Source organism: Coptis chinensis, chromosome 1, assembly GCF_015680905.1.
Source record: "Coptis chinensis isolate HL-2020 chromosome 1, ASM1568090v1, whole genome shotgun sequence".
Classification (NCBI taxonomy): domain Eukaryota; kingdom Viridiplantae; phylum Streptophyta; class Magnoliopsida; order Ranunculales; family Ranunculaceae; genus Coptis; species Coptis chinensis.
The window spans coordinates 38192433-38204553 of NC_141456.1; the positions used below are offsets into that span (position 1 = coordinate 38192433).

Consider the following 12121-nt stretch of genomic DNA (forward strand, 5'->3'; position numbering starts at 1 on the left):
CCCAATTTTTTTTATTCGAGCCAGTTAGACTCTTGTCATAACTCGCCCGTTATGCCTGCAATGCAGCAATCATATGAGGCTTAGATGGCTTCATGTAGAATAGGCCAGAGTAGGCTGAGAGAATTGAGCCATCACGATTGTTTTATAAGCAAATGCCTTTTGGACCGGTTCAACAAAGCCTACTTAACCAAATGCAAACATCTGGACCATTAAATTCGGAACAGGAAAGTCAAGCTTACAGCATTGTCCTGAACTCCTGGGTATATATTCATCAGCATACCAGCAGATACTAAGAAGCAAACTCAGCGAACTCGAGAAATGAGATCCATAGAAGTCTGGGCTAAAGCCACATCTTTAAAGGTAACAGACCTTAAAAAAAGGGGCCAGGTATATTTTAACAGCTACATAATAACAGTTTTCCACTGGTACAAGCTAGAAAAAACTCAAATACATTGGCCTCTCCTCCTGGGTGACCATTTATTTAGTACCGAAGAACCACTGAGAACCCGAACTTAAGCAGCCAACAGCTTCTTTATATCCTTCTGCAAGCACATAAAAACCGTAATGTAAGGTAAAGATGAAAAACAAGTGAAAACATCTCCATAACTACTCGGGCCAACGACCAAGAGACCAAGAGAGAGTGGTTGTTACCTCAATGCTGAGAGGGGATGTTGTAGGGGCATAACGCTCCACTACATGGCCATTCTTGTCAACCAGAAACTTGGAGAAGTTCCACTTGATACCGTCTCCAAAGAGACCACCTTTGCTTGACTTGAGGAATTTGTATATTGGGGCAGCAGTGGCCCCGTTTACATCAACCTAAAACAAACATAATAAACTGGAGTGAGTTCATCTCCTTTCTCCACTACACAACACACAAGGCCAAAACCTCATAGCGAAATTGAAAAACAAAGTTTTTCTTTTCTTGTCAACGAACAACTAATTAGAAACTACTATTTGTTGCAGTACAAGTTGACTTAAGTACAAAAGGGATACACATAACATAGAGGCATCACTAGAAATTTAGAATAAAGGAGTCTCACCAATATTTACAAATAATTTGGACATAGTAATCATATCTAGATGTAAAACCCAGTAACGAACCTAGCTCTTCATCATTTGAAACCAGCTTTGCATATATTTTTTCAAAGCATTTGATAAATATCACTTTGTATATTCATCATCTGTTTGATGTTACTGAAAAAATCAGTCCAAACCACCAATCCATTACTGACACATCTTCACCATTATAATGAGGGTAAATGACCTGTTCTAAACTGTAAGTCCTATCAGTGGCCTCAGTTGATCATTTCATTTGTCAACAAGGGCACATATTCATTGAGCAATCATTATTTTGTTTGATAAACAAAAAGATGATACATTGACCCTTATACTACCTAGTTGTTTCATAGTCGATAATGGAATTGTTCCTGCTCCATGTATACAGATAGAAATCATGCTAAATTGCAAAGTAGTAGACATAAAAGGTTATGAAATGCACCATAAGGATGGTCAAGTTTACCTTGTCAAAGATAGGATACTCAGCTTTGAAGCGAGTGCAAGCAAATTCCACAATCTCCTCATTAGTTCCTGGCTCCTGTGAACCAAATTGATTGCAAGGGAATGCCAATATCTCTAGACCTATACAAACAAATAAATTCTATTTCCTTAACAATCAATTTGGTTAAAATGCACATACAAACAGGAAAAACAAAGAAGATAAAACCCAAACCTTGCTCCTTGTACTTCTCATACACCTTAGCCAGCTCAGTGTAATTCGAGTTGGTCAATCCACTGCAAAAGAAAAAGAATAAAAAATATGATCAAGGACAAAAACTAAATACTGTATTAACTAAACTTAATCAAACTTAAAGGTCCTTATATTCAATTATTACCATTGGGAAGCAACATTAACAATCAACAAAACCTTTCCCTTGTAAATGCTAAGGTCCACATCATTTCCTCTAGCATCCTGCAATCCATTGTACATTAAACTCTCACTCTAAATTCTTGAACATAACTATTCTTCAGTTTATTCAGACCCCAAACAATCAAATTACCAAAAAGATTTTTTTTTTTAAACTTGAGACTAATAAAAGTTAAAATCAATGTTCTGTTAAAACAAAAGAGGATTAATGATTGATTAAAAAGAACAAACCTTAACAGTGAAATCATGGACGGATGATTGACTAGAAGCCATTGAAGAAACTGATCTCAAAGGGAAACCTGATATTTTAAAAAAGAAGAAGAAAAAAGAAAGAAAGTGAGACGACAAATGGGGTTTATAGGATATGAAAGAGAGATTCTTGCTGTGAGATAAAAGACAATAAAAGATTGTGTTTTTGCAAGTGAAAATTTTGCGTATGGATGAACAAGTGTTGTTGTACACGAACATTTTATATATATATATATAGCCTTCACAACACAAGAGATTCTGTACTCATCTTCATGTGGAGATACCAAGTACACGTGAATGCTATATGTGTGCACATGTGGCTCGTTCGTGAAGGTGTATGTAACGTTGACTTTGTTATCTTTGTGTTGATAAAGATACTTGGTTAGGAAAAGTTGCCAACTCTACGTCGACCCATGGTTACTGGCTTTAAACTTTGTTCCTATCTTTTATACTTGTTCCTTGCTCTTATTGCACTACTGCACCCAAATGATGTTGTGATTATCCATTAAGATGCCAGCATGATGAATGAGTGCTCTTATAGCTGTAATTTCTATCTCAAAATTTTGTTTGAATGAAAATTTGATACAGTTTTTGGAAATGGCTACAGATTAAATGTAAAGATTTACTGTCTTAACTTAACATTTAGGAAATTGGAAAACAGTTTCAGCACGAAGATTGGAAACGGCTGGTTTGTTTAAACCCGCAGTTGCCACACTTTTTACTCCATATATGCTGATTGGCTAGTCACTGAAAGAAACAGTTAACAAGTTATTCATCTTCCTCTCAACTTTCTCAAGCAACAAGCCATAGGAAAGAAATAATCAGAGGAGATCTACAAACTTACAGGCCAGTTTACAAACAGTAACTCATTTACAGCATGCTATCAGTCCTTGCAGGGAGCCGGCGGAAGAAATTAATTGGGACTGAGGGCAACCTATGGCGGAACCTGGGGTGCCTCATGAAGTAAAACCCTGCTATAACCGCCACTATCTGAAAAGGAGTTACATACAATACTAGTGCAGCGACAAGGCAAAATGTGACGAAAATTGCTGTAGCTCGTGGATCCCGCCAGCTCAACAGTGCTTGCATACGCTCCCCTTGGGTTGCTATGTCACCCACCACTGTCTGTATCCTCCCTGCTACACTCCTAAGCCGATCATATCTCATACGAACAAGTTCTGGGCTTCGGGATGTTGGGAACGTGTCAAATTCCTCATCCAGTTCGTCAGGGTGCACCCCCTCTGCATAGGAGATCCTCGTGTTCATGTGGGGAGGGTATCTTGGCCTATAGCGGAAGTTCCATATTCCAATAAGGAACATGTACAGAAAGACAGTGGGCAATATCAGTTCTGGGAAACACACTAGCATCACAAAGAGCACATGCACAAGCACTGTAGTAATAGGGTTCTTCCACATGCAAACATCCCCAAACCATTTACCAACAGCAAACAAACCCGAGAACACAGACATTAGACGGAAAAAGTTTGCCTTGCTACGACGCATGCTCCAAAGATGCGAGTCCACATCAGACATGTACTCAACTATCTCTTTACGAAGTGGGGGTTCTGCACGGTTCAGCCGTGCTGCTACAATGTTCACAGCTTGGTGACGCAGCATGTCAAGCTGCACTACACTTAATGGTCGTACATAGTGCATTTTAGGTAAAAGGGGACGTGAGTATATATACATCATGTTCACCAAAGACGTACACGAAAAACGTATTGCTAGATGCAATTCCCCCATCTTCTTAACACCGGAAGGGTGTAAAACCAGCAGTGGATAAGAGTGTGTATACACACGGCCTGTCTCAAGTGTTGAAATACGTATCCGGACCTTCCCAATCTTTAAATCTCTGCTAGGGTTAGAACCCTTTTCCCCAAGTTGGCCATTATCGAAAACACCTACAGTAAGAACCGTAGCGGGATCATACACTTCCCAAGTATATTGCTCATTGTACTTTGGGCTCAAGCTATTGATGATAGTACGTGAACGCACCCATTTGTGACCGTACTTTGCTACACAATATGTGTCTGATGTGCCCTTTCCATCTCGTGTTTTAATTGGGTGCACCCCCTCAATGTTCAGGATACCAAGCTCCAACACACCAATTGAAGACTTCCACAGCTGTTTTGCTGTTGGACGTAGGTCACTGCTGTAATGTGTAGACTCATCCAGCACATGATAACCACCATCGAGACAGACACGTAAGTGAATACGACTAGAGAACTTCTCCTTCTTTAACTGATCGACATCAATGGCAATGGGCTTGTCAAGGTTGAACCAACGGGTGTGGATCATCCGGTCATCTGCACGCTTCTCAACTGAGTTTAATGGTATGTAGACCCTCCCAATGATTTCATCTTTGTTGGCTGCCACACGATCTTCGACTGTAAGGACAAGTGGGTCTTCAAACGGTTCAGCAGTAACAAATAGCAAATCCTCATTCCACAGTGGATTCAGTGTACGGGCTTGGATTGTCTTTGTTTTCAGCACCTGGCTACCTATCTGTACCTTAACGTAGACATCTGGGAAACGAGTCTTCTCAGTTGGAACCAAGTCCTGTGCCTCAATAATATTAACACGTACATACCAAAGCCTTGGTGCATGATATACCTTTGACCGTATATGAGTGTAGGCAGATGCAGAGATATCAACTGGTGTTGCTGCATCAGAGTGCCATGCATCTGGGAAGGCTTCATCAGCTTGAGTGCCAATCCAAACAGCAAGCATCAACTCAGATTTTGACTTCTCTCCCTTCTTGTCCTCAAGCCGATACCACTCTGGAGCCAGTGGACTATCTGGAGGAACTCGGGTTGGAACCTCATTGAGATCAAACCTCACAATTCCCACAAAATCATCTTTGACAAGATCCTTGTCCTTGACCACAACTTCGAGTACAGATGCCTGCATTCTCTCCCTAGAAAAGGCAAACACTTCGTTCCACTCAGGATTTTGCTGTTTCCCGAAGTGCCGGGTAGTTCCTTTGTAATTTCCAATCCTCACCTCAACATATGGGTCAAGGCTCCCTGTGATGTCCATCGAAGGTAGTTCACGAGCCTTAACGACTCGAACAAAGAGGAACAACATCTTCTCTACCAAGTCGTAAGTGCTAGAAGGCTTGTCAGACCGTATTACACGACCACCAACAATCTGTCCCCCACCAAGGAAGGGACTAGTCTCCTTAAGCGCATAGTCAACTGGTTGGGATGATGAGGATGAGTGCATACGAACAGTATTTGGTTGTTGAGGTTCAGCTTTCATCTCATCAGCTGCATATCTCACCGGTTGCTGATTCATAGTTGTTGCAAAGTGTGGCTCTTTGTGCTGCTGCTGCTTTGGAAGGTGATGGAAAGTGTGCCTCTTCTCTGCTTTGTCATTAGAGGATGTGTTTGGAACCGAATTATGATTTTGATGGACCGGCGCTTGAGCATGGTTTGTGTGTGTGTCAGTATTTGTGAAGGATTCCATTGCAGGAAGTGGGTTAGATGATTTTATAGATGGGTCATCAGTAATATAGACTTTCAGACCAAGCTCCCCTTTTACACGTGACAACATGTGACGCTTTTCCAAAGGGTAGTGTAATACTACAGCGTCAGCGTCGGGAACGAAAGATGTTCCAGTGAGCCGAACCTTCCCAAGGAAATCTCTGGAGTGGGATCCTTTTACATTATTGTAGACATGAGCTTCAAGGACAAGGCTGTGAAGATGAGCTGGTTCCGAGATGTTGAAGTAGAAACTTTCATTCCAAACGGGGTTAAGATCTTTATCTTTGGTGGTAGTTCGGAACTTCTGGCCATCAAAGTAAAGCTCGACAAATGCACAGGACGATCCCTGACCATCTTTGGGCATGAGGTTGTGAGCACTCGCCACTTCCACCCCTAGCTTGAGGTTGTTCATGATGAACAATTTTCTTTTTTTATTCAGTTGCTGGGTAAAAAGGCTTCAACTGATACCGAAAGATAAAAACCTGAGAGGAGCTCACTGATACCTGAAAAACAGGAAAAAATATATATTAAAGACACAAGTAGGAGTCTAAAAAACAAAAAACATAACAAAAAGAAAAAGAAAAACACAAACTCATACACACTTTGACACTTACGATAAAACCAAAAAAGCACAAGACACAAAATACTTGCAGAAAAGAAAAACAATTGATGAGTAGCTAACAAAATACTTTATTTAAGAGTAAGGCAGATAAGAACACATCATGATGCAGAGTCTATAAGTTTGTCACATATTGGGAAAGATAGTGTATACCCTGCTATCACAAGATTTACTTTTGATCTAATAGCATATAGTCCGTATTATCATCACAAAGAAGCAGGTTTACTGAGATAGCACTAAAACTCTTTCCATAAAAGTCATATTAATGGTCAGATGAACCCTGCCACCATTGATCCAAATGTTCACTCATTATATACGATGTCTACTATCTCAGTCACGTGCAAATCGAATGATCCCTTGAGGCAACTATCCAAGTCCAATTGAAAATGTTACGCGTATGCCAGGCAGAACTAAACGACATATACTTCAAGTTATTACGCAGTAACATTTATAGGTTGATAAATGGATGAGATTGTTACTTAGGTAGGAGCATTAGCATTGTCCTTCAAGTCTAAAGCTCAATCTAGACCTTTATGGAGACCTAAGAAAATGTATCCAGATTACTAAATACCATAGAGCAATCACAATTTTTGGTATTCACAAAAATGCTTATAAAACACATAATCCTAATTATTTCCGACCGCTAAAAGTATCCAATTGTCGTAAATATTAGGTACCCCAAAAACCAACAAATCGCCTATACACTGAATATCTCAGACCATGCTCTTGATCCAAAACATGAGAAAGCTTAAGAAAGTAAACCAAATTCCTAATAACATAAAGATAACCCCAATGTTATAATGCAGGGAATCCAAAGTTATAATGCAGGTCCTATTCCTATGAATAAAAAAGATCCATTTTCCTTTTTCCCTTATGAAGCTAAGATCTGAATGGTTGAGAAGATTCAATAAAGGCGACAAAAAGAAACGTGGCTAGAGAAGTTGTTAATTAAAATGACTTTACAAGTCATAGAAAGTTAGAAACCACATTTGGAATCTCAAAAGAAATATTGAAAAGTTCAGTTAGGTAATTGGTATTGATCAACTTTTCAAGACAAGAACAACAACCACCACAAAGAAGTGGGGATGGGCCACCCTAGTTAAAAATCAATCCACCTTTCTCTCTCTTCTGAATTTTCTTATTCATAATAGGATCTTCAGATATTCAAAACCAAACTAACTCACTTAGGGATCTCAAAATCAAAAACCAAGAAAATTATATAAAACTTTTCAGTTCATAATCCTTAAAGGTCTTAATACTCATTTAAGAAACAAACTATTCAAAGATCAATCAAAATGTTTTCAGATAATGCATGTAATTAAAAAATAACAAAAACATAGCAAATCAAACACGTTTTGCTTGACTAAAGAGAATAAAAAGCCAAAAAGAACACATTTTTATGTTTAATTACTTTAACAGGATCTCTAACTCGAATATTGTATACTCTTTAGAAGTAGAACTAAGAAATTATACTAAAAACAAGCTCTGTGAACACCAACAAGCATTTTAACAGAAAGAAAGCAGAAGAAGAAGAGCCCACCTTAATTTTACTCTGTAAAAGATTTATTGTAGCATGCTGGCCAAGGAAGAAGTGGTTTACTCTTTGGACTTAAACATTGAAACCTGTCAAAATGCAGAGAGAAAAAAAAGAGCAACGACGTGTGGAACTTGAAGAGAAAGTATAAAGAAGAAAGTGAGATGGATCGGAGAAGGAAAGAAAGACGTGTTATTGTTGTTGGGAGTGACAAAATTTCTTTATCGCCATTAGTACTTTTTTTTTTCTCTGTTTGTTTGTTTTTGATTTTAAGGATTTTAAAAAATCAACTTAACGTCAGGCAAAATTCAATTTTTACTTTTCAAATTTCAACGGATAAGTTGGTCAGGTTTTAGTTCATGACGGATTTCACCTCTGGTTTCTCTCATTATCACACGAGTATGTCAAACAGGTTTCACATTTTTTTGTTTTTTGTTTTTAAGGAATATTTTTAAGGAATCAAGTATCTCAATTATTTAGCAATAAACGATTTGGTGTGGTGATGTGACCCGATCGTCGAATACTGTGATGTGATCTTCGACTTCTTGGCTAATCCTGTTGTGTGTTTAAGGTGTTATATATATATATGGGGATGGTTATACTAACTCCACCTTATCGTGACTCCAAAGTTACTCCACTTCTAATAGTGGACTTATAAGATGAATTGAGAGCTAATTTTTTGTAGAAATATACATAATATGATGAAGAGCCCACAAAAAAATCAACTTAATTGAATATGTTTAACCTTGTCAAAGTTTATATGCGAAATTAAACAAATATAAGTAGTTGGATAATTTCAAAACATTATAAATGATATTTGACGAGATTGTACATCTTCAAATGAATTGATTTTTTGTAAGGATAATCTCTATGATGTAGAGAACATCTCCACAAAAAATTAGCTTCTAATTCATTGTATTTATATATATATATGAGGGAGGGATCCACAATTTCACCTACAAGAAAAATTAGAATCTAAATTTTTTTTTTTTTTTTTTTGTAAATATGTCTAATAAACTATGAAAATCACTTCCACAAAATTTTATCTCAGTTGATGATGTTTAACAATGTCAAAAAATACTTGAAAAATTTTAGACTGTTAAAAAAAAATTAAAATTAGTAATATTTTTTAATTAGATTAGAAATTTCCAAATTAACCAAATTTTAGTAGTAGATCATATTCACAAAATATTAGCTCTTAACTCGTTTTGTAAAGAAACGTGGTATAAATCATGATATAAAAAAACATAGTAAAGGATCTCTTATTATCAAAATACAATTGTATCACTTTTGAATGATGTTATTATTTATTTACTGTGTACTTTAGAAGGAAAATCGAAAGATTTGGAAATCCTTAAGCTTTCTTGATAATCATATTTACAGCTCAATTTAGACTCATGTGGTTTATCAAAAAAATAAAAAAAACTCATGTGCATCTCCGTTATTTGTTAAAAGGTGTCCATATCCTTGCAAGTTGGTCGCAATAATCTAATGAAATTATGAAACCGTTGAAAAGCAAAAAACGGAGTCACCCCACCACCCCCACAGAAATTATGAAAGCGTTGAATGGTTATATAGTTTCTTCGTCTTTTCCCATACTGAACGTTGGGAGAGAAAAAAGAAAAAAAAAGTGTGTGCGAACCTAGAAAGAGACCCACATTTTTATCGTAATGAGTAATGACTATTGTAGTATTGTACCAAAAGTCTAAACCAAAGAGTCTTCAGATCAGTTACTTCTCTGATAGTAACCATTTCTATTACACATTTACACCAGTACATTTTTGACGTTGGATTGTAATTCTGAGGTTGCGTTGATTATGCAATGTTGGACATCTTTGTGTGTCTATCGAATTACACTCAAATTTCACCACTGGTAAAGAAATATCCTTAGAAGGATTTGAATGCCTTTAAAGTTTAAATAGGCCTGAATGAGCATTGAAGAATAGTTTCGTAAGGTGGTCAGAAAAGGATGAGAGGACCAATTCTGCGCCAAAATCACTATCAAAGAAACATTTTTTTCAAAATCACTTACAAACCCAATTTTTCGGGTGAAAATAACTATTAAAGACAAATATTCCGAATTTTAAATTAATATATTATGATTTTACTTTTTGTGTTGGTTTGGTATTGTTCATATCTCTTCACGTGTGAACAATATTTGTTCATACCCAAATAAGTAAATATACCTCATATATTATGTTGAGATATGAACAAAAATTATTCATAACTTATGTTGTCTCAAATATGTATGAACATATTCATGTTCTTACATATTAATCATACATTATGTTGAGATATGAACAATGATTGTTTATACTCCAATAAGTATTCTTACTAATCATACATTATGTTGAGGTGTGAACAGTGATTGTTCATACCTTAAATAGATAAAAATAATTGTTGTTCATACTCCAATAGATGTTCTTACTTATATACATTATGTTGAAATTCATAATTTAGTAGGTGTTCTCACTAATCGTACGTTATGTTGAGGTATGAACAACGATTATTCATACTACATATGTCGAGTCGTTTTGGTTGAGTCGGATAGTTTTTTTTATTTCATGGAAGTATACTTATCATAAAATCTACCTGTCTTTGTGAGTGATTATAAAAAAAAAATGTAGATTTGAGAGTGATTTTTTCTTAACCAAAAACAAAAAAAAAGATCAGCTAACACCTGTATACCAAGCTAACCCCACTAAACTCCATGAGTTGCCTCTACTAATTTCTTCATTTCTCATTTTTTTTTCTACATTTTTTTTCCCTTTTTATTCTTTTAAACCCTTAATTCATTAACAATCAAGAACAAACTCAAACCCAATTAAATTTGTGTTATAGAGAACTCACAAACAAGTTCAAATCCCTGTCTTCTTTATCTACAATCGACAACAACGATTTTCAAAAACTCCCCAACACTAGCTTGATAGAAATTTTCAAATATTCTTTTGGTATGCAAATTATACTGAAATATTAGTATGTTCAAAACTAAAAGAATTTTAAATTTTCCAGTATAGATAAGCAAGCCATGGCTAGAAATTTGTAGAAATAGAGAGAAAAATGACTTTTGTTATGTCGAAATTGTGAACATGCAAAAGGTCCAAATACAAATACAAAAGGAAGATATCGATTTTTTTTTGAGTTTGGCTTATGTTTATGAGGATGGATACATTGAGATTAATGAATATGGAAAAACAATAGATGGGGAATTTCATTCATTGAAAGAGAAGAAGTAGAATCTCGAAACTCTTGTTTTCTTAATATTAATTTGTTTTACTTTTCTATGTACGACTATTTTTATAATCTTTTAGGAAAGAAAGAAAGAAGAGCCACAACTCCACAAGTGACGAAGTTTAGTGGGTTACTTTGAAATACACGTGAACAACTCACATCTCAAGATATAACCCAAATATCCACTTTGACAGTTGATAAAATGTGCACTCTAAATGTACTTGCTACAGAAATAGGGATGCAACTTTTATTTTTATTTTTATTTTTTGACGGAATGTTTCGTACTTTCATTCCGTTTAACACCTTTGCATTAGCCAACCCCTTCTCACCAAGAAGATAACTATGTCTTATGTGGCCACCTATGCAGAGGTAATAAGTTGTTCTTTGCATGGGAAATGCTGTGGGGACTATTTTTTCTGCCATTTTTGTCTCTATGTTCAGAAAATCGTTTCCAGGGCGAGCCATAGCAATTTTAACGAACCCAAAACCGAGGGAAAATAGTTTCTGGCAAATATCAGTTATTATAAGGGCGCCCTTATTATAAACCGACATTGTACATGTCTGTTACTGTTTCCCTGATATGCAGACCTGGCGGCATACACGGATACACCGATAAGGTGTCTTGGACTCTTATTAGTCAATAATGCGAACATGTGGAGGTCTGAAAATGGGCCCATATGTGGGAGTAGTGTGGGACACTGACAACAACTCCACAAAAAGCTTCCGGTTTCACAGAAAAGACATGTGAAAGTGCTGCTGTGAAGAAGATATTTATTTGCCCTTATCAGAATCCCACGTAGACGAGGATGCTTTGCGCCAAGTCAGCGTTTTTCGAGATTAAGATAAGGAATAGAAAGTGTGGCGACTTTCCAGGATCTAAACTCAGAATCTCAGATTTAAAGCTAATTAAAAGAGCTACGACCGAACAACATTTTGTTTTGTTGGTACTTGGTAGCTTTCACATGGGATACATGTGCCAAAGAGATTGATCATCTGTACCCGGGAGCTAAGATTCCAGCCATTGCCTCTTCAACTTTACGGCAAAAAACCACCACGCAATTTCGTACACATGTTCT

At 36.6% G+C, this 12121-nt stretch overlaps 2 protein-coding genes across 2 annotated transcripts; both read right to left on the minus strand.

Moving 5' to 3' along the window:
* Nucleotides 1-311: 311 nt before the first annotated feature.
* GPX6 (glutathione peroxidase 6) lies at nt 312-2669 on the minus strand. Its single transcript, XM_086600274.1, has 6 exons — nt 2159-2669; nt 1896-1972; nt 1733-1794; nt 1523-1641; nt 652-819; nt 312-542 (listed from the first exon to the last, which is right to left on the minus strand). The coding sequence occupies exons 1-6, from the start codon at nt 2393-2395 to the stop codon at nt 513-515; spliced, it is 693 nt and encodes a 230-aa protein (XP_086456400.1). The 5' UTR covers nt 2396-2669; the 3' UTR covers nt 312-512.
* A 113-nt stretch (nt 2670-2782) lies between these two features.
* LOC147523863 (C2 calcium/lipid-binding plant phosphoribosyltransferase family protein) lies at nt 2783-8043 on the minus strand. The gene is made up of 2 exons (XM_086600251.1): nt 7821-8043; nt 2783-6164 (listed from the first exon to the last, which is right to left on the minus strand). Exon 2 carries the CDS (start codon nt 6071-6073, stop codon nt 3047-3049), a length of 3027 nt encoding a protein of 1008 aa, XP_086456377.1. The 5' UTR covers nt 6074-6164; nt 7821-8043; the 3' UTR covers nt 2783-3046.
* Between the last annotated feature and the right edge of the window lie 4078 nt (nt 8044-12121).